General features: G+C 39.5%; 3 protein-coding genes across 11 annotated transcripts in view; 2 read left to right on the plus strand and 1 right to left on the minus strand.

The window, feature by feature from the left end:
- Positions 1-22,795, minus strand: part of fry (Protein furry) — a 58,465-nt gene that overhangs the window by 16,169 nt on the left and 19,501 nt on the right. For all 9 annotated transcript variants that reach the window (XM_070214635.1, XM_017155063.3, XM_070214634.1 and 6 more), the window contains 7 exons: positions 2,944-3,063; positions 2,364-2,497; positions 2,190-2,288; positions 1,988-2,122; positions 1,749-1,920; positions 1,571-1,676; positions 1,178-1,513 (listed from right to left, as the gene is read on the minus strand). In XM_070214635.1, the coding sequence (XP_070070736.1) occupies positions 1,178-1,513; positions 1,571-1,676; positions 1,749-1,920; positions 1,988-2,122; positions 2,190-2,288; positions 2,364-2,497; positions 2,944-3,063 (1,102 nt within the window). The remainder of the gene's footprint in view (positions 1-1,177; positions 1,514-1,570; positions 1,677-1,748; positions 1,921-1,987; positions 2,123-2,189; positions 2,289-2,363; positions 2,498-2,943; positions 3,064-22,795) is intronic.
- LOC108066529 (serine protease 1-like) lies at positions 221-1,030 on the plus strand. Its single transcript, XM_017155073.2, has one exon. It carries the CDS (start codon positions 221-223, stop codon positions 1,028-1,030), a length of 810 nt encoding a protein of 269 aa, XP_017010562.2.
- CNMaR (CNMamide Receptor) lies at positions 4,063-21,947 on the plus strand. Its single transcript, XM_017155068.3, has 7 exons — positions 4,063-5,054; positions 12,282-12,424; positions 13,105-13,340; positions 13,755-13,876; positions 15,719-15,837; positions 15,940-16,010; positions 21,324-21,947. The coding sequence occupies exons 1-7, from the start codon at positions 4,404-4,406 to the stop codon at positions 21,419-21,421; spliced, it is 1,440 nt and encodes a 479-aa protein (XP_017010557.2). The 5' UTR covers positions 4,063-4,403; the 3' UTR covers positions 21,422-21,947.

Below are 22,795 nucleotides of genomic sequence, written 5' to 3' on the forward strand. Positions count from 1 at the left end.
ATATTTTGCATTTCCTAACTTTTCTGATAACCGTGATGTTGAGTGGCAAAATCCCCCCCGGAGATGCGAAATCTATAACAATTACAAAGGGGTATTTCGATTTTCAGTGAAAGTATGGGTGCGATAAGATGCCATGATTGACTGTTGACCTGCTTATCAAGCCTTGCGAATCGTATAAAAGCAAGGCGTTCCGACCAAGAGGCTAAGTATTTTCCCAGACATGAAACTGTTCTTGCTAACTCTTTCCGTGGTCTTGGCCTTGGTCGCCGCCTCCCCAACTGGGCTCAACCGCACCAGCCACCTGCCCCAGGTGACTTTCTCCGAGGGTCCCGAGGGTCGCATTGTCAATGGCTACACAGCCGACGAGGGCAAGGCTCCCTACATTGTGGGTCTGTTCCTCCGAAACGATGGAAGCAACAGTGGTGCTGTTGGAGCTGGCACAATCATTGCCAACAACTGGATCCTGACCGCCGCCCATTGCCTGACCACCGACTACGTGGAAATCAACTACGGTTCCAACAAGGCCTGGAACGGAGCATTGAAGCAAATCGTCCGTCGAGAGAACTTCATCAGCTATCCCGACTTTGGCTCCCGGGCCGGCACTGACATCGGTCTGATTCGCACTGATCCCGTTACCTTCACTGATCTGATCAACAAGGTCGCCCTGCCCAGCATGAGCGAGCAGAGCGATCGTTTCCAGGACACTTGGGTCTTGGTCTGCGGATGGGGCGGTATGGACAACGGAAACCTGGCCGAATTGCTGCAGTGCATGGACGTCCAGATCATCAGCAACAGCGAGTGCGAGCAGTCCTACGGCTCGGTGGCCAGCACTGACTTGTGCACCCGCCCCGTCGGTGGCAGATCCACCTGTGGAGGCGACTCCGGTGGTCCCATGGTTACCCAGGACAATCCCCGCCTCGTGGGAGTGATCACCTTCGGCTCTGGTGACTGCCACAGCGGTCCCTCTGGAGGAACCCGCGTCTCCGACTATCTGGGATGGATTCGCGACAACACTGGCATTTCCTACTAAACTTGTTTTAGATAGGAATTCTTTCGCAGAGAGTTTTTCTTAATAAATTAATTTGAAAACTTAAATATTTTAAATGTCTACTAAAAGTTTGAAAACTTTTACAAAAGATAATCTCATAAACTTATTCACCACTTTTCATTAACTCACCTGTGGAATCCGCTGATGGGCAAACTGACATCCGGTAGAAACTCGGTGAGCGGAGCAAAGTAACCACCATATTCCGGCATGGGCAGTGGATGTGGGTGGGCATTTGGCGGGGCATCCGATGTTCCGCGCAGCTCAACATTCTCCTCCTGCCGCAGTTCTGGATCGTTGATGAGAATATCCTCTGGCCGGGGCAGAATGGAAGGCCCTGAGGCGGCGCGAATCTTATCGGCTCCACGCGGTGGACGATTGCCACTTGATCCGGGAGTGACGGCAGCGGCAGCAGCAGCAGCAGCTGCTTGGGTATAGGCCCTAATACCGCTGTCCGATTTGCAGGTTCTGAGGGGAAATATTTTTACGTTAATATTACCTTTATAAGAAGCCTTTAAAACTTACCCAATTTTAATGGGATCCTCTCCGCTGTGACGCTTGGTGTGAATGGTGCCCTTCTCGACAGCCAAGTCCTGAATTCTCGAGTCATTAATGCCGCCCACAGCTTGGCCTGTTACAAAATAATAAAATAACGTTTAAATTTCATTTGTAAAATATTTTAATGTATAATTATTTCCCCTACCATCGGCACTGTGACTGGAGGCCTTTCGCATGCTGGTCAATCGATAGAAAGGTGGCGTTTCCGTGCGCTCAATCAGACAGTTGAGCGTCTCCACAGTCTGCAGCTCGGCCATTAGCTCGTCTAGCAATCGATCCGGACAGCTCCTTACCAGATAAAGAGCCACCCGCTTGGCCTGTTTAAAGTGTGTTAAAGAAAATCATTATTACTACACCGGATAACCCTTGTAAACCAGCACTTACATAGGGCAGCAGTTCGGTGGGGGCCATGCCACTCATGATTACCAAGTAGCGCAGTATAACCTTCAGGTTATTGGGCCAAAACTGGCAGAGTGTGCCCCACAACTCCTCGATGTCGCGTGGATGGGCGTCAGAGAACTGCAGTGGAAACAATTTAAAATTTAAATACATCCTTTCCAAACGATGAGCATATATTTCTATATACCTTGGCTGTGATGTAGAAGAGATTGTTCAGAATCATTTCCGTTGCCTCTGTCGAACCAGTTCCCTCGCGACGTCCTCGCGTCCCCGAATCCGGAAAATACTGCGAAAAAGCAAAGGTTACAATCCGTTTGCCGGAAGAAAAAACAAACGGAAGGCTATTTCGCGCATCGCTTACCATAATGTACGAAAGGGGCGTGGCAGGCGGCACACTTGTGGCCACCAGTTCCATATTCTGCAGCCAGGGAAGGAGACACTGCAGCAGCAGCGCGCGCACATCCTCTCGAGCGCTCTGGAAACGATGGGTGATTTCTAAAAAATAAAAAGAAATTTTAATAAACCATAAATTACTTGACTAGAGTTTAAGTTATGGTTAAGTTACGGGTAGGTTACGGTTAGTGAAAAATGAAAATAAATTTCAATAAACCATAAATTAGTTGACTATAGGTTAACTTACGGTTAAGTTACGGTCAAGTTACGGTCAAGTTACGGTCAAGTTACGGTCAAGTTACGGTCAAGTTACGGTCAAGTTACGGTCAAGTTACGGTCAAGTTACGGTCAAGTTACGGTCAAGTTACGGTCAAGTTACGGTCAAGTTACGGTCAAGTTACGGTCAAGTTACGGTCAAGTTACGGTCAAGTTACGGTCAAGTTACGGTCAAGTTACGGTCAAGTTACGGTCAAGTTACGGTCAAGTTACGGTCAAGTTACGGTCAAGTTACGGTTAAGTTAGAGTTAAGTTACGGTTAAGTTACTCACCCGAAAAGATGGACATGGTAAGCTCCGGACGCAGTTGGGCCAGTTGTTTGGACAGGAAGCGCTGGGATCGACAGTAAGCACTGCTCAGCACGACATCCAGGGTGCCCACCTTGTCATCCTCTGAAAATAAAGAAAACAAAAGAGGAAGTTAATAAAATGACTCGTTAAATTCGGAGTAATATATATTGAATATATTCAAGTCCAACCAGGATGCGCAGCCATTTCGAAGCTCCGCACTCGAGCAAGTCCCAATGAGGACTGTGAATAAAGTACAGACTAGCCTTTCCAAGAGAAAAGAGCTTTTCCGGCATTTGGAAAAGCGCCGCGGTTTGTTATTGTTTTCCTTACCGCCCAATGACAATGTGACCGCAACAATTGCGTTTCAAAAGAACTGTTTAGCGGCCCATTGTCTACGACCCAGTGGCGTCGTTCTCCTTCTGCAAATCCTGCTGGGCTAATCCCTTGACAATCGCGAACACCACTTGTTGCTGCTCCTCCAAAAACCCTGACCTTGTCACCTGTTGATTTTATGAATGAACCGGCGCCGGCGCAATATCGCCGTGGAAAAGCTTTCACTTGGCGCCTTCCAAGAGTCAATTGAAAGTGGTTTAAAAGGCTGCCACGTCCATTGTCTCGGCTTAGTTGCGCGCTCATTGTCCTGCTGGTTGGACGAACCGGCAAAACAAAAAAAAGAAAACGAATAGCCAAGTTCACCAGGCCATTTAAAGAAAACCGGCGGGATAGTTGGAAAATATTTTTCTTAATCAATTGCACCCAGCACCTCTCGAAGTAAACAAACGAATTCCATTCCGAGAATTACTAATTAATCGAGAAAAATATTGCCTCCATTCAGAGCGCAATCACAGAAGTTTTTGGCTTTCGAAAAAAATTCAAAATAAAACTAGACCACAGGTAAACGCTGCTTTTGTTGAAAACAAGAACCCTCAGAAGTTTTGGGAACGAAAGAAAAAACTTTTTATGTGCGGCAAAAGTTTTTAAATTTACCTGGCGTTTCTTCTTTGTTTACATCATTACGAATGGTGGGCAAAAAATGTTTGGCCCATAATGAACTTAAAACACCTTGGCGAGCAGCAATCGGTAATAACAATAAGTTTGCCAAAAGAAAAGTTTGAAATACAAAATCTTAATTAAGATTAAGTTAAGCGGAAACAGGGATTCGTGTGAAAAATTCGACCACCAATCGAAACTTTTGATTGTTGACATGTGTGCCGTCGAGTGAAATAGTTTGGTTGGCCAACGAAAAATAAATAAAAACTTTTTACCTTTCCATTGAAATGGGCAAACATTTGTCAAAAGCGAGGCAATTAAGTCTGGCGTTTCAAATGGATCAATTAAAATAGTGTGTCAGAGAAAAAGTTAGCAAAGTGTACGCTTGAAATTGGAATATTAAGTGTGTTTATTATATTTAGATTTTTAAAAATAAAATAAAGCTAAAAAAAATGGACATGGACTTTATGGCCACCACCAGTGGCAATATATCAGCGACTACGGAGGCGGACTTTGGTCCAACCACAAGTGAAGCAAATGTCACGGATGCCACACAGATGGACACGAATGGCACACTTGGCGATGATGAGGATGAGGAGATGCTGCGGATAGCCTTCTTTATAGGGGACATCGTACACCATTACTATATCCCCGTACTCTGCTGCACGGGCGGCATTGGGAATATCCTTTCCGTCTTCGTCTTCTTCAGGACCAAGTTACGAAAGTTATCCTCGAGCTTTTACCTAGCTGCTCTGGCCGTCAGCGATACTTGCTTTCTGGCCGGCCTCTTCGCCCAGTGGCTGAACTTCCTCAATGTGGACATCTACAATAGGAACTACTTCTGCCAGTTCTTCACCTTCTTCAGCTACTTGGCCAGCTTCTGCTCCGTTTGGTTTGTGGTGGCCTTCACCGTGGAGCGCTTCATTGCGGTCATCTATCCGCTGAAGCGACAGACCATGTGCACCGTGCGCCGGGCTAAAATCGTGCTCTTCTGTCTCACCCTCGTCGGCTGTCTGCACTGTCTGCCCTATATAGTGATTGCCAAGCCGGTCTTTATGCCCAAACTGAACACAACCATCTGCGATCTCAACTCGGAATACAAGGTGAGTGGGCCAAACAAAAAAATTATATTGCTTATACTTGAAACAAACAAATTATGCCCACAAAAAGAGCAATTTATTCCATTGTTATGGTTTTCCAAACAAATATTTTCTGTTATTAATAGAGATCTCCTATTGATCTGAGAATATTTTCTCTTGAACACCATTAACGAAATATCAATGGCTATTTGGCTAGTACACAATACTCTTTAATGTTTTTAAAACTTTAACAGACCTTTAGAACAAGACTGGCGCCCACAATTTTACAGATTTTGTAAAACTGTAAATGTGATTTTGTTGAGTTTATTATACACCCAAAAAAAAATGATCATAGAAACTAAACTATTTCTACATTAAAGGTAAACTATTGAGTGTCAAAAATTTCTCGATACTCTGAGTATTAAACTAATGGACTTCGAAAGTATAAAAATGAAACTTTCGAAGTTGTCAAGTTTAAACTAACGAGTGTACAGTTTATACTCACTCAGTGTACTGAAATTTAGGGTGCTAGTTTATTTTGTATACTATTTAGTATAATGCCAGTATAAATATTATACCCCGTATAAAAGAGACAAAATTCAAAAAATGTTGTTCTGTACTTTTCATATATTATTACAAATATTTTTTACATTTTTATAAATTACTGAAGGTAATTTTTAATTTAACAAATAAACATAAATACAATACATGTACAAAATATGTACGTGTGTATGCATATTTGGGCAAATGCAGCCGTTTTACCGCTTATGTCGCTGATCATCTCCAGAGTGGTCGCCGTCCAGATGAACACCGGAGTTTGGTCGGGGACGCTGATATTGAAGTAAACATTGCGCTGGCCGCGGTCAGAAAAAATGCAAGCCAATAGCAAGATCCTTAGTTTCCCGGCATCTGGAGCGCAATTCAAGGTGGTGTCAGTAAAAAGAAAAGAATTCACTCATTAGTTATGGACTAAGACACAATTTAAATGTACTTACATTTCAAATAAGCCCAAAATAAGCAAATATTAAAATTTTCACAAGTAATTTTCACAAACAACCTTAAACAGACCGCAGCGTCGTTTACAAAATACACTAATGTAAAACCCTTAAAATACTAACGCGTCCGAATAGCATTAAAAAGCGGTAACACTTTTTCTGTTCGAAATGTCCAGGTTCCAAACCAGAGCATCCTGGCTTCACACCAGGAACGAAAACCGAAAACTTCGGTATAGAAATTAAACTCAGGACATAAACTTAACACTATTTAGTCTTAACTTAACACTATTGAGTCTGCTCCTTACATTATTTAGTTTTGAATTAATACTGACAGTTTGATACTAGCTGTAGTATACTTTTAATACAACGCGTATTAACTGTAAACTTTCGGATTTTTTTTTGGGTGTACCTTTCGAAAAGTGGAAGAAAATCTTAAAATCGGACCACGCATTAAAAAGTTATGAGCAAATAATGGAATGCAAGCGGTGCAAGCAGTTTACTGCTTAACTGAGTAAAGGGTATCAGGTAGTCGGGGCAACCAACTATAGAGTTCTCTCTTGTTTTTTAGTTGTAGCACTCTCACCCAAAAAATCTCACACATCAAAATCCAACTTCATCAAACGCATTCTTCCGGTGCCTTGAATTTTTCATTTCGGTTGCCTTCGGTAACCAGCGACACAACGAAAATTTATTTGCCATTTCCCGCACCTAACTTTGGGTTTTTCAAAAAGGTAACCCATACGTGGAAGTGCTGGCATTTTAGAATTCTTGTCTGCCATTCATATATCGTTATTGGAATTTGAATGGCATTGTATGTTTACTCTGGCAAATGGCCAGCAACATTGTTGTCAAATATTTTGAAAACATGTTTGAAGCATATGATTTCGGTGAGTGGGCAAAAAAAACCCAGAGGACGAGGGATTATCTGAAGAATCTGTCACCGGCACTTACAGCTGTTTCGCAAGTAAACTCTGACTTGACAGCTCTTGAGTTCCCGAATCCTTCGTCACTTTCACTCGACTTGGTATTGACACCCAGTCAATTAAGCCCAATAAATACCGCCAGGATATGCCGATCATGCGCCCGGCCGCAAGACGAAGTAGCCACTAATTTGGCCAAAACTACACTCAGAAAAAAAATCGCCCTGAATTTTAGAAAATCGCCATACTTTTTAAGCCAAAGGCAGCTCGCCTTGCCTTTTAGAAAAAATATTTCTAAAAATTAGAAAAAAAATTTCTTAAATTTAGGGTTAGTTTTTGCAAAATTGAATAAGAAGAAGAAGAAAAAAATCGGGGAATCGGGAGTTATGCCGACTGGGTGGAGTCTGTCGGTGTGGGGTGTTGTTGTTGGGGTTCTCGTTTTTCAACTTATTTTTCTCTCCTCTAATTAAACACATGGATGACGTCACGATGCTTGTACACAAACACACTTTTAATCTTTAATTGTAACTGAAATAATAACTGAAATTATTATATTATTTATTAATGATAAACATAAAAATCAAATAACTTACTATCTTGAGGAAAACATTTTGGTCGCTCGCGGGATTCGAACCCCTTACCTCACAGTTTGCAGTCAAACACTCTACTAGCTGCGCCAGGGAAGCATCACGAGAGGCGCTGTACAAAGTACATTCTCATTCTGTTCTCCTGGGTTCTAGGTTTATACTCTTATTTATCCATTATGTGTGTGTTAGCTTACCTAAATCCTTATTTGTATTAAAGTATACATTTTAATGCGCAAAAAAAAAAAAAAAAGACGCAAAAAATGTCCGCCTCGACGTGGGATCGAACACACGCTTCCGAATATAAGCGTAGAAAACAAATAATCCGCTCGCATTAGACCCCTAGGCTACCGATTGGGCCAATTTTCTAAAATGTAAGGCGATTTTTTCTTAGTTTGAAAGAAAAATTTCTGAATAACAGAAAATTTTTCTAAAAGTGGATAACAAGAGGAGTTGATTTAATCAGGGTAAGTTTTTCTTATTATTTAGAAAAATATTTCTGAAAAATAGAAATATTTTCTGAATTTCAAGGCGATTTTCAAAGTATGGCGATTTTCTAAAATTTAGGGCGATTTTTTTTCTGAGTGTAGAGCAATTAGTCAATTAATTGGGTCCCGAAAGGCGCAAAGCCAACCGCTGTGTGGGCTAAGCGAGCAAATTAAGCATTTATTGGACAGGAAAAAAAGGCCGCCACAAATTGGCTAACGAATGGGTCAAAGAACTGCACACAAAAAATAACAGTACAAAGCCAAAAATGGCAAAAAGGTTAACCAGATAAAAAAAGGGGGAAATAAGTTAAATGTTTGAAGCAACGAAGAGCTTTATGCTCTATAAATAAAAACTTCCAAATTTTACAGTAAGTGATTTCAGTGGTTTTACGATTTTTTGGAAGACCTCGTCATAATTTTTTTCTCTTGCTGTGTCATAGGATTAATTGAATTAATGGATTTCACATCCATAGCGTTAACTGCGTTGCAAAATTCAAGGCGAAACTATAGAACTCTCTCAAAACGCTGGGTAAACAAGGATGACTAAAAAACAAAAGGGCACTGCCGACTCGTAAACCAAAGCAAATATTTTTTCTGGGCCCGCAGCACAAACAGGACAAAAGGACATGGTAGTAAAAAAAAAACACCGAACCCACCGCCAGACACGTGGACCTGATGGGTGTGTCCCGTGCGTCTCAAGGATGACAATTCCAATTCTCAGGTCCCAATAAATCTCATATTTCACTTGCTTTTCAACTGTTTACCTTTTGCTTAGTTGGTAGGCGACGCTTTTCGGGGCCTGAAATTCAATGCTAATTTTTCACTATATGTGGGCGGACGCAATGCAATGCAAACAAAAGGACGCCAGGTGAATTTGACTGCCAGCCAGCCCGCCTATTAGCCAAATTGGCCCCAATGAAGCGTTAAGTGTCGCGCCTACGTGTACTTCTCGATTCGATTGCTCAAATGATTGATGGAACTCAAACGGAAAAACTCGCTTTCAATCAGCAGAGCTGATATACCGAGAAAAATGTACTTGAAACTGCACAGAAAAAAATATTAGGGCACATGTTCCTTGAATTAAGAACTATTCTTCCTTACATGCGATTCAGCACAAAAGGTTTTTATTCTTAAAACAAAATTCTAAGAAAATAAAAGTTAAATGGACTAGTCTACTATTTGTTAAAACAAATATTGTAAATACCGCCAATTCAGGCACACTGAAAACATTTTTAAAAACAAATTTCGTTTTATTTCTAAAATTTGTTTTTTAATACTTAAAAGTAAAAAACCCTACAACCTTATTCGTTATTTTCGATGACTTCTCTTTTAAAATTCGATGATAAATCAATCTTAAAGACCATCAGTTGTAATGGTCTTAGGGAAAAGCAAAACAATCCTTTAGAAATTTTTCGACGTATTATAATATTCTTTCAAGTGTACCTGCGAATTGTCAGCAATTTCGTTTGACAACAATTTCGTTTGAGCGATGGGAACCACGACGTTGATGCCAGCGTCAACCAGATGGCACAGATGGCTAGCGGCTGGGAAATTATGCACGAATTCCGCTGGCAGGCAAACCAAATGATTTAGAGGATCCAGTGAAGTTGGCGGAATGTACGCTGTGCAACGTGCGGTGAACAATATTGCAAAATGGCAACGAACATTGAGCCTCGAGGGGTAGACGACATAAATTTTGAAACAGACAGCGAGTTCTAAGCTGTAAATAGACGTTTTGTACTCGGCGGTTGGCATATTGAAAGAAACAAATCATTGTGTAATAGCCCTCCCCTGGATGAGAGGGAACACCAGAAGGCAGTTCCTCGGGAAAAGGCAGCCAGATGTTCCTCAAGAAGCTCCGCAAGTCGATTCTGGCATTGCAGACCTCTAATGAATAGACAAATTACGGCAGAAGTATTACCTAAATTTTAGCATTCGCTGAAAGTGAGAGCTCTCTCTAAAGGGCATTCTATTTAAAGCTTTTCTTGGTAATTAATTAAGTTCGATATTATGGCCGGCAGTCATCAATACAGAAGACGCCCTTTGATGTAACTGGGAAGCAGATGTGAAGTCAAATTGAAATCGACTAAGCTCATGGAAATCTCCATGTGTCAGCATGGGGCCGCAACAGGAAGTGTCCAAGAATATAGTAAAGTGCAAATACCATATGCATGGAAATAGTTTGAGCCAAAGGATGCCGATGGGCAAAGCACTCACTAAAGCTGCGGATTTAACTTGCTTGGAATATGCAGGGGAAACTTTAAAATTAAACATTCACTTTGGTTTATGCAACTTTACAAGCTTTTGTTTCTTTTCTATTCTTTTCATTTTGTTACGACATATTAAAAACAAATGAAATAATATTTAAAATTATTCCACATGTATAAAAAAGTAACATGAAAACGTAGTTATACAACTGGAAAAATTCTATGTTACGTTTTAAAGTATAAAAACCAACATGAAATACATTTCCTCGAGAATTAATTATACTTTCATAACAATTTCGTGTATGAGTAGCATCAAAGGCCAGACATCATCATCATCGGCAGTTGATTGAAAATTTACGAGCTATTACACTTTGATCCACTTGACACACACACGGGCGCCAAAAACCTATGAACGAATTGAGAGGGGCATATAAAGTAAATAGCAAAAGCAAATAAATTGAATGGTCTGGTCAAGCAGGACAGCTTTTACGGTTATGGCGGCCATTCGGGGGATTTTCCAGGGCGCTTCCTGCGGTGTTTACTGTCCAAAGGCACCTGGACCCAAGTGGCCAGTCGACAAATAGAATGGCCGATCAATAGATTATGGGTTTGCCTCGCTACTTAAGAAGGCATAAATAATGAATTAAGAAGACAATGTATTTAGCAATTAAATTGAGAAACAATACACCATTACGGATCAACCCTTTCGCGGTTTTTTTTATCCCCATAGAAAATGTAATCAAATCACTAAATATAACGTGGGCGAATAAATCGCGCCGATGGGGGAAAATTTAAATTTATTTTCGGAAATACTTTTGGGCACAGATTCTGTAATGCAGATATAGAAAAAAAAACGTCTGGGCATTGAATTACTTGATGAACAATTTTGATTTTGCCAGTTGGTGATTAACATAATTTCAATGGTTGTGTAATACATTTTGATGAATGCCAACACTTCAAATTATGTAAATTGAAGGCAGCCGCTAGAAATTACGACAAAACCCACTGATGATGATTGCATACCTAAGGACATAGAGTGGGAATTACACTTGCTCTTTAAAGTGTTTTGAACTTTAATGGGAGGCTGACTAGCCAGCTGGTTCTACTAGAATACTACTAAATACGGGTAAACAGTTGGATGGACCTTAATGGACGATAATGCGCTTATGGACTTCCATTTTTGGTTAATTGTGATTGAAACAAATGGGATTGCCTTGCCCGAAATTAGCCAGGCCAAATGGCTACCCACATCTGTTCGCAGAGATTAATTCGAGCGTCCTGGAACATTTCAGATTGAACATTTCGGACATGAAAATATGCAGGCAGTTCGGAATTTGCCCGGTTGAGAGGTTTTCACCCCAGGGAAAGTGGAAAATAAATGCACAAGACTATGCGAAAATAGTTTACCCCTTCAAAAGGGTCCCGGGGGCAGAAAAGGAGTTTGGCCGAGCGTAAAATGCCGAGAAGTATGCCGAGATTAAAGAAGCAGACGAGCAGAGAAGAGAAGGTCAGCCAGCTCTGGTTGTTTAGAGCATAAACCTATCGGTTCAGCTGGATATTAATTCCATTATATTTCTGGCCAAGCGAATTATGCAAATTAAAACGGGATTCTCTTGTTTTCCGTGCTAACCCGTAGATTATATTATCAGGGGAAATGAGGTTTTAAGTTGCACCGGTGCTTTGGAGAAGCCATTTAAATTCCAAGTTTCTATTTTGTTTTCAAAAATATATTCGACGACTCGACAACTCAACAACTAATTTCCCCAGCGCTCTGCGTGACATGCAAATGGATTAAGTCCACTTTTTCCGCAATTTTGTTTGGAATTTAATTACTTTCAGCTTTTGGCAAAGAGTTTTGGCGATGCTGAGACAAAAACGCCACACAAATTGAATTTGGTCCAAACAAGATTAAAGCTAGTTGGGGTTGCAACGTGGCGTATACTCAATTTTATACACACATTTCGTATACGCCACGTTGGCGTAACCACAAACAAAAACCAATTGAATTGGAACCAACCAGCGCAATAATAATAAAAACATGTTCTCCACATTCGCAGGAACAACTGGCCCTCTTCAACTACTGGGACTCGATTGTCGTTTATGCGGTGCCCTTCACCACCATCGCCGTTCTGAACACCTGTACAGGTTGCACGGTGTGGAAATTCGCCACCGTTCGCCGAACGCTGACCATGCACAAGATGTGAGTACTAAACCCCGGGATATTCGCTATTCGACTCATTGATTTTTGACAGGAAATCGCACTAAGGCGATTAGCATGGCTCGCCCTGGAGAAACATTTTCATTATTTGTCTAAGTGCTTCTGGGATTACATTTAAATTGTTGCACATGCCTATGCCGAAGGAAAATCTTAAAACACTTGTAAACTTAAGTAGCCGTGAGCTGATTTTGTTAGAATGTGAATATGAAGTTAGGAAAGGGTTATGTTGTTGTATTAATTTCATTTAATTTGAAACATGCGTTTATTCACGCCGCTATTCAAACAAAAAGCTAACTAAATAGCAATTCCTAATAAATGTAATTTCAAATAATCTTATTATAGGCACAGTAATCCAAGCGTTTAATTTAAATGGTTGATTTAAATTATTTAAATAAAGAAATATAAATTGAGGAGAAATGATAAGAAGTTTTTAGCCAAGTAAAATATTTAAGCTACAAATTACTTTACATATTGCATTGCTAAAATTAGGGTTCTTTAAAATATGCCTTTTTGTGAATATATGTATTTATTAAATATTATTTAAAGGTTCAGCATTTTCTTGATTAATTTTCTTTGTTGAAAATGTTCAAGTGTCATCTTTTGGTTCATGTTCATCCAAAACCCCAAATATAATTGGATGTTTCTTCTGCTTTCTCATTCAGGAAACCTCAAACAAACAGCATGCCCTCGAACTCATCGAACTCTTCCGGAGGAGCGTCTTCTGCAGTGACCTCTTACCGCATTTCGGCATCGCTGAAGCGCCAAAAGTCAACGGGAACGCATCCAAGCGGACAGCACAATGTTGCCATCAGGCAGCCGGATGAGCAGGAACAACAGCAGCCGCAGCAGCAGCAAATAAACAATTGCCAACACCACTGTGCGATCACACAGAAACCAGGTGAGTTTTCATTCGGAAAATGTCAGTGCTTCGGTTACTTGACATCCAAGGCGGGAAACTCTTTCTTCGGTGACATTTGCTGGAAAACTTGGCACAAGAAAAGCAAGCTCAAACTTTCTCTAAAGCCATTTAAGTTGACTCGTGAATCTGTGAATTTGTTTGCAGCCATTTTCCAGCCGCGTCTGACATTAAAAATGACAAAACAAAAGATGATGAAAGCAGCTGGGAAAATGTATGAGCAACTTTCTGACAGCTGCAGTCTCAGCCAAGTTTGCGACACTGACAAATTGTCAAACAATTTGCAAACTATTACAATTATAAATTCCAACTAATTATGAAGTCAACGGGAGTGTGAAGGATGCGTCTCATCTTAACTCCTTTCCTGTTTTCCTTTATTTATTTACTTTCTTTCAGCACGCCGCAAGGTACAAAACTCATCGCAGATCAAGGTTACCAAAATGCTGCTAATTGTCTCAACGGTTTTTGTCTGCCTCAACTTGCCCAGCTGCCTGCTGCGCATTGAAGCCTATTGGGAGGTAAGTAATGCAAACATAATGGCGCTCTTCTCGGCCAATCGGTTGAGTTGAAACCCTCCTCTTCTACTATATTGAGACAAGCACAAAGACAGTGCATTGTGATGCCCAGAACAATGATGGGACTCTACTTGGGCTTGACCCAAGTAATTGGATCAGCAGCCCTTGGCAAGCTTCTAAATTTAGTGCGGTTGGTTAAGTAAACAGAGCAAATATACACGGAACAAAATGGGATTCAACTTTGAACGGATTTTAAATATATTATTATTCATTTTTAATAATACTTGTCGAAATGTAAAAAAAAATTTTAAATCGGACCATTCATTAATATGTTATGAGATATAATGCATAGATCGATAGATCTCTTTCACATTTAACCATCTTCCTGTTTTTTTTTTGCATTGCAAAGTGTTCAAATATTTTTTTTACAGTGCATACTTCTTTGATGCCTGCCCAAAACAATGCGGAATAAGTAGTCTTATAACTTCGACCGTCAGCTGTCCGTTACTAATTATCTGCCCACAAATGCGGGAGATGGCGTTGAAACTCGTTTCAATTCCTGATCCTGCTCATATCTGAACTGGGCAGGACAACAGTCGTAAAGTTGTCATGACAACATAAACTATTTCGGATGCTTCGGCTCTTGGGGGCCACCTCCTGCTCCCCAGTTGAAATCCTTCGACTTCCCGCTCGCTTACATGTAGTACATCGCACATACATACATACATCAAAGGGCAAAACATTTTAATATCCTCGCCAAGTGAGCACAGACCGGTTGCCGTGGTGAAAGACACATAGGTGTTAATTAGGCTTTAATTAGTTTGTGCACTTTGGTGCTAAATCGTAAAAATAAAATCAGTTTCTTGTTACAATAAATGGGCCAGGTGTCAACTGCAAGGGTAATCATAAAATGATTATCGCAAAATAGCATGAGTTGTATATTTTTAGCATTTCCAACAAAGGGAAACTATAAAAATGATATTCCTATTCAAATTACATTCAATGCCAGTTAATTAAGCTGAAACTGATAATGACATCATTTTTTAAAATTGAAAATGATGGTTTTCCTTTGAAAATACACCTGTGTAATGCATCGTGTGTATACAAGTTAATTAAATTTGCCTTTGTCCACAAACATTTTCATGGTAATTACTCTTTTATTTTTACAAGTTGGGTTTCTGAAAATTCTGCGAAATAGGGGTATTCTAAATTACACAGAATTTAATACATGCCTTCAGCTGTCAACATTGTGACATAATTTTTTGTGTGCAAAACGAATCGTTAAAGCTGCCATATAAATGAATAGATTTTATAGAAACAGAGAACAAAAAGTGAGGACTTAAAAATGCCCTATAAAACATCAAGAGGCACATTTTAATACAAATTTTTAGATTATTGCAAAAACCCATCATGATTTTCATAAATGGATATATAGAAATTGATTTTTACACCCAAGTTCACATGTCAATTTAAAAATCAAATTTCCATTGCGACACAAAATTAATTGAGTGGAAAAGGAAGGACGACGGATGACGGACAAGAGCTGAATTATTATTCGGCCTTTTCCTCGAAGATCAACAGGTCAACAAGGGCGGCACGTGCCCATTACACATGGGTTTCTGGGGCGAAAGGGAGAGGTGTCTTGTTCCAGAAATTATTTAGCCATTAGTGAGTTATGTAAAATTTCGCATTAATAGTATCGATATCCATATTAGGAGCTCAAAGGCCCAAGGCAAGCTGTTAATGCCGAGAGCTGTTGCCACGACAACGTGCAGCTTCCTAATTGGCAGACGAAATTCTTATTAATGCCGCCTCCTTCCTTTTTTGTTATTCACTCATCCACAGACGGAATCGGCCAGAAACGAGAATTCAACAATTGCCCTTCAATATATTTTTCACGCTTTCTTCATCACAAATTTCGGCATCAATTTCGTGCTTTACTGCGTCAGCGGACAGAATTTCCGGTAAGTAATCCGGCACAAATTACCCCAATAACGCATGTTTATGGGACTGTTTAAATACATTTTATTCTTTCCATTCTCGTTCATTTTCTTCCGAATTCACAGCAAAGCCGTATTGAGCATCTTCAGGAGGGTTTCATCCGCCCAACGGGAGGCAGGAAACACCCAAGTGACAGGTGAGTGGGGGAGGGGATTTTTCTCCAATAATAAGGGCACATAATGCATTCAAAGCAGCATGTGGAAATTTCATATGACAAATGCGATTTTATGTGCTCAAAAAGCTTGAAAATTTAATTTGTTGTCTTGGAAAAGATGTCTTGATACATTTAATAACCATAAACTGTCTGCATGGCTGGTTTTCGAAATAATTTAATCTCAAGAAGTCCATTTAATATTTGGAAATATCAAAGACTAGTTGGTTTTTATGAATATACATCTAAATCTGCATCTAGACATTTTAAATGGATTATGTCCAATTATTTCCGACTTAACTGAGATTAAAATATTATATGTATAAATAAATGGTTTACCAAAAACTCTTATGGTACATAACCAAAAGACTTACTTTCACATGGCACAAAACACAATTTGCTCAAGAAGCTTTTAAATTTCAAATGCAAATACTTTTTTCAAATATTTATTTCGATAACACAAAAGGCAGAACATTTCCTTGGGTTGAGAGTAAAACTTTTGCAACTTCAGTGGCTCCTGGCAGCCAAAACTCGGAACTTTACTGGTCTTAACTAAACTTGAGAGAAAATTTAAAGCTGGCCAAAGCTAGTACAAAATGCCAACAGGGCTGCGGTTTCTATGACTGCACTTGACATCTGCACTTGGAAGAAATTACGCAGCGCGGTTCTATTTAAATTTGGTGCCTTCTTTTTAGTTTTTAGTTGCTCGTCTTAAAATACTCAATTGAATGGGCTGATAATACTATTATCATAATAGAACTTAAAGGAAAAATCGATATTGACAAAATATCGACAATTTTCAAGCTCTAGCTGATATCAAAAAATCTAAAATATTTTTGTTGATTATTACAAGGGACCCCCAGTTAAATTGGACGCCTTGCTGATTAGAGAAGCTTTGACATCCAGCTATGCATATTAAACATTTTCAACGCTCCAGTCGGTCGGCTGACTCTTCAAGCTGGACAAAAACCCGGATAAACTCTGCTCAACCCGGCACAAACAGATGTCTATAGCAGAGATTCTTTCGGATTAAAGTGACCACTCAAGTTTCTTCTCTGGAATTAAATCCCAGCAGGCACTGCATTTTTCCTCTGCCAAAAGCCGTAGCACTAATTGTTGTTTTGTTGCTGTTGCTGCTGCAGAGTCGGGGAAAACTTTTCCTATAAACGCTCTGACAGTGGAGGCAAACAAATCAGCATCTGACGTCGTGCTTTCTGTTAATGAAAAGCGGTTAGCAATGTCACCGGGGAAAAGCAGCAGCAGGGAAAGCGGGAAATTCGGAGGGCCGAAAGAAGCCGGATGTAAGCGTTAATCGGGAATGAAAAAGGTTTATTAAGTGCACAGGAAAAAAATAGCTCTTAAGATATATTTTCTTTAATTTTAAGAAATTATTCAGTTTGAAGAACTTGACTTCCCTGGGTCAATTTCAATCTTTAGGCGATTAACCAGGTCTTTAAGTCATGAATGCAAATCGTAATTGAATTGCTCAGTTTGGTTTTGAATGCGAAGCCAGAGCAATTGAAGCATGCAATTTGGTAGACAAGAGAGTAAACTGGGGCAAATGCTAATCGAGTGCTAAATGATTTTCCATTACGCTCCTGGGTTTTCTTGGAACTTTTTCAAGCGTTCAACGAAAGCTGAATGAAATGCCTTCAGGCTAACAAACTTAAAGCCTTTCGGCAATAAATGTAATTCAGTCCATGGCTTCAATTTAACCAAATCAATGTTGTTTAGAAATTATTCATGAATATTAGTTTAAAAAATGTATTATGTTACATGTTGAAAACTCTACCTGAAAAGGAAGTATAGTTTTGTGGCTTAATATGGATTCAATATAAATTTAAATTCATTCTTTTATGGCTTAAGTTGGCTTTTCTACTCGGTCCCTAAGCAGACAACGGGATTTTCCCTCCCCCTTTTCACTCAACCATCATTCACCTGCCGTAAAATTTAGTTTTACGATTTTCCGGCTTACCTTTGGGGCACATCAATTTTTAATTTCTTACTAAAGCCAAGAGCATTTTTGAACAGGCATTTTTCTTCGAACCTCTGGTGGCATATTGGAAGCCATAAAAATGTCAGGGAGCATATTTATTTTACAGTATGGTTTTCCACTTCTTAATTAAAAGTGTTTGCCAATTCGTTAAAAGCGGCGAATAGAGCAACCGGAAAATTCAAGCCAGTTTCAGCAATTGCGCCACACAAATCCTGTCAACGCGCCCAAGAACAAAACCCGGGGTTACGCTACAATTCAAATGGAAATGAAAATGAAAAGGGAAAACTGGGGAGAGTGAAAGGAAAAACGAAACGAAAGCTTCAGCTGACGGCAAGGATTCTACGGTAGAGGCTGCGAGCGACAGAGGATCAAACGGGATGAAGGAGTGTGCTCCATGCAAATATTGACACCATGCAAATACAAGAGGTGTCCTTGTTTTGTTTGCATGCCTGGAAGGGAAAACAGGAAGGGAAAGATTTTCACTTTAGCAACAATTGCAATTACATTTAACACTGTCAGGAACGGAAGAGATTTTAAAATGCTTACATTACGCTTTCTTATTTATCGCTGTCTCTCATGAATATTAGCCTGAAGCAGACACCTTAAATGTCTTTAAAAGTTAAATCGTTTCATTGATAGGAATTCTAAGTTATTCCGACTTGAATTTCAAATTTCCTTGTCTTTTATTTTATAAGTCCATAATAAACGTAGTAAATAAATTATCTATCGATTCTTTAATTCGTATTCAATTCAAATCGAGTGAAGTTCGAAAATTTCCACATTTCACACTAATTAATCCGTCAATCCAATTTCCATGCTAAAAATGCCTTTATTGAACTCGAAAATCGGTCTGGATAATCCGAAAATCAAACACCGGCAGTTAATGAGAAAAGCGTTGCGTTCGCACATCGGTTGCCCAGCCAATCCAGCCAATCCCGCCTAATCACGGCCTGCGGCAAGTGCGAAGGTTCAGTTTCGCAAATACATTTTCCTTTTTTTTCGCGCAGCATTACTCATACGCAATGTGGTACGTGCGCTGAATGCATTGGCAATTGGCGCGCCTCTCGGGATCCGCCCGCTGCCTCATTACGGTGTTGCTTATTGGCCATAAATTACCAAGCCATCCAGGATGCCTCGTGGTAAGGGCCAAAACCTATGCCCTCCGGAATTTTCCTGGGCGAGTCAATCAGTGCTTTGCTCTGGAAAAAACAGGCCATTCGCTGTCCTTTATTCAAGCTTAGAAAAGAAACTAGAAATGCTGCATTGACTTTACTTGGATTTAAAGTGATTTGGATTAGAAGTTTGCTTATAAAGTGTGTGAATGAATTTATGAATTTTAAAGAAAGGTTCTGCTTTCAATATCATAATTCTGTTATATCAACTTTAGCAAATTAACTTATTATTTTTAATATTTTCCAATGACTTTACTTGCTTGCCTATAAAGTGCGTGAATGAACTTATGAATTTTAGAGGAAGTTTCCGCTTTTAATACCATGATTCTGTTATAACAACTTAAGCATCTTAACTTCTTTATGGTTAAGACGTATTTCAGAGTACTTTTTCCAAACATCTTAAGCTAGAAAAACTAACGACTATCATCTGTTCGTGACCTCTCACTGCTGCACTGTGTTAACTGGGACTCATTTATAATGATTTATCTCACAAGAAGCTTAAGTTTGACCAGGAAATGATTGTGCTAGGTCAGAATATCAAGTGGATGGCCCAATGCAGCAACCTTATACACTTGAAGACCCCCAAAATTTAAGCATTCTTACAAATTTTCGACGCTCTGTCTATTCATTCACAAAACAACTCAACTGAACAATTCACTTAGGATTTCGATGGCTTCCGTTTGAAAGTGGCGGTGGAAAGATGACGCGGGTAGTCTCTGTTCTTTTGTGGCTGACTGTATAATTTATTTAATAACTTACTGGAAGAGGAATAAAGAAAGCGACTCGCACAAAAGCCAAGGAAGCATCAGGCATGGTTCAAGGACAGTCGAAGAACGTCATCATTAATCTTTCCAGGCCACAAATATCCACACATGGCAATCAACAAAAATTTTGAGGCAAATCCATAGGGGGATGGAATCCTTCTCAAGGAGCTGAAGTGGCAAAATGCTATTTATACATCTTCTTTGTTGACTTGCCGGAAAGACATTTAAAATAATTAAAAGGAAACAAAGTGTGTCGCACGGCAGGCGGATGAATAAAAGTTTAATTTGAGGTGAATTTCAATGCGTCCCGAAAATACAATCGCCTTTGAAGGATAGCCATAATTGCCGAGCGCAAAGATCATAAAGGAACAAATGCAAACAAGACAGACAAACATTGTGTTCATTGAAAAATGCCGCTGGCCCGAATTTATTGGCACTTTTTTCCAGCTTTGTATGCTTTTTTGAACACGGATGATTGATTAGCTCAGATTGCCATGAAACACAATATGTCGGCAGAAAATAAAGACGAGACCAAACGAAATGAATATGCTTCTGCGCTGTTCTTTGTTAAATTAGCTAACAAAAACCCACTGAATGCTTACGACTCGGTTGGTTTTCAGGGGGTTTAAATCCGATTTGTTCGGTATTTGAATCCTGACATTTCGCTCTATCGACTGGCCAATAAATTGGCCCCCAAATAAGCCCGAAAGCCATCTGAGCAGCCATTGAAAACCCCAAAGTACCGAATTTATAGTCTACTTTTGTGCGCCCTGCTGGGATTTCGATACGACTGACATCACATAAATCGCGGCTTTGTTATTTTCAGGTGAAAAAAAGGGATAGAAAAATGTCGCCAAATGACACACAAAAAACATGAGTAAATAAGGATTTAGTATAACAATTAATTGACGATTTGCCTTGATACAAAAAAAAACATATATCATATGAAATGTCGACCATTTATTTTAGGCTTTGGAATGCTGTTTTTATGCCACATAATCCCAAAAAAGCATTGGGGCTTTTGGATCTTAAGCCTTTAATTCCGGTAGTCAATTTTTTTAGATACAATATAAAAATCCGAAAAAATTTAACTTAAATTCCTTTTAACTGTAGTTATTTTTATGGCGTGGAGGAACCAGTTGAAACCCAAACTATTCCCTTGCAATTCGTAATTATGTTTCATTACTTAACCTTGCCATTTACACTCCATATAGAAATCAACTTCAAGAACTTTCGCTATGGCAATTCGAATGCCAGAGAATGAAAATAAATTAACATACATAAGTACACGTGGATGCAAACATAATTGTTCAAATTTACAACCTTTTCGCATGTTAACCGCGCTGTTTGGTTTTTTTCTTTTCAGTTTCTGAATATTGTCGTAATACCGGCACATCCACCCGCCGTCGGATGATGACGCAGCATTGTTGGAACGAAATGCACGAGTTGCATCCACTCAAGTGAACTGCAGAGCTTACAGAGTAATAATAAACTTAGCGGCTCCAAAGGCCAAGGAAAAATGGGAGATTGCGAAATACGCCGCGGGATAAGCAGGAATTTCGTTTTTAATTAGATTTCAGCAAACATAAATGTAAGAGGAGAATCGAAACGAGAAACGAAAAACAAAAGCGAAGTATTTGTTTGTGATGTAAAGGCCAAGCAAAATGGAATGAAAAGGAAAAATCAAAATTAAGATTGTATTGTATACACCGAATTACATTTATATAAGTGTTTAACTAACCATGGTAGAAATAAAATAATTAAATTTTCTTTTGCTTCCGAAACTGTACGCATATTTAGAAGGCAGTTAAATAGAAACCAATCCAATTCAAATCCGCACGCTAACTTAATTGAAACCGAACCACAGAAACACAATTTGAAAACGTCAAACGTAAACCCCAAACAGATTAAATTAATAAAAATATATTGCTGTCTAACCAGCCGACGCGAAAATGTATACATGTAATAAATGTTAATTTCGTTAAATGAAAAGCCGAAGAGAGAGTGTTTTGATTGGATTCGCCAGTTCGCCACAGCAAGCATTTAAATCATTTTCCAATCAACCAACTTTAAACAGTATTTTTTTTGCCAAATTATACGGCTGAATCCCAAACTCATCCGGAACTGCTGACCCAATGTCGGGGATTTATTATTATCTTTTTAACTTTACAGGACTAAGCTTGTATTGCAGCATCCTCTCGGCAAAGGGCAACAAAAAACTTCATCAGCTTAGTGTAAAGGCAGAAAAAAGGTGAAAAGACTGCTTCTATGTGGGCGGATAATATTTTTTTGGGTAAACAGCTTCCCATCGAGCAGGGTCGACTAACCTTACAAAGGCCGATGAAAAAGTTCAAGTGCAAGCACTGAAATTGTTCTAATTACGAAAATAGTAGAGCAAGGGCCTTCTAAGAAGTAGAAAACAATTTTGAAGGTTCAATCTTGTAGACAAATACCTTTGAGGATTAGCCGTAAGCTCTGGGGAATTAAAAAGACACTCAGAAAAGGGAAATTTCTTAGCTCGTTCAAACGTTACATGTAAACAAACTTCGGCTTAATGGGAAAACATCGAATATGCGAACGATTTTCGCATACAAAGCTTGTTAAAGCTTCTTATGTAATGCAATAAAAATTCTACAGCCACACCCAAGGTATAAAAATAACAATAACATCACGGTAGGTATATGAAATTAAAATGCAAAAATTTAAGCACCAGCAAACAAGGAGAATAAACAACACTTGCCGCATTGGGAAATTTTACCGAATGAAAATGGTAAGGTGAAAGGTGAAGTAAGTATTTTTACGGGGGGTGTCAATGTCATGTGAGCTTGTTTTCGCCCT

The sequence above is a fragment of the Drosophila takahashii genome, chromosome 3L (assembly GCF_030179915.1).
Source record: "Drosophila takahashii strain IR98-3 E-12201 chromosome 3L, DtakHiC1v2, whole genome shotgun sequence".
NCBI lineage: Eukaryota > Metazoa > Arthropoda > Insecta > Diptera > Drosophilidae > Drosophila > Drosophila takahashii.

What these genes read in the sequence shown, in the direction of transcription:
- LOC108066529 (XM_017155073.2), top strand. Translation starts at nt 221, where the DNA reads ATGAAACTGTTCTTGCTAACTCTTTCCGTGGTCTTGGCCTTGGTCGCC.
- CNMaR (XM_017155068.3), top strand. Translation starts at nt 4,404, where the DNA reads ATGGACATGGACTTTATGGCCACCACCAGTGGCAATATATCAGCGACT. An exon ending in GTCAGCGGACAGAATTTCCG is followed by an intron (nt 15,838 to 15,939) that starts GTAAGTAATCCG and finishes CCGAATTCACAG; the next exon opens with CAAAGCCGTATTGAGCATCT. An exon ending in AGGAAACACCCAAGTGACAG is followed by an intron (nt 16,011 to 21,323) that starts GTGAGTGGGGGA and finishes TTTTCTTTTCAG; the next exon opens with TTTCTGAATATTGTCGTAAT.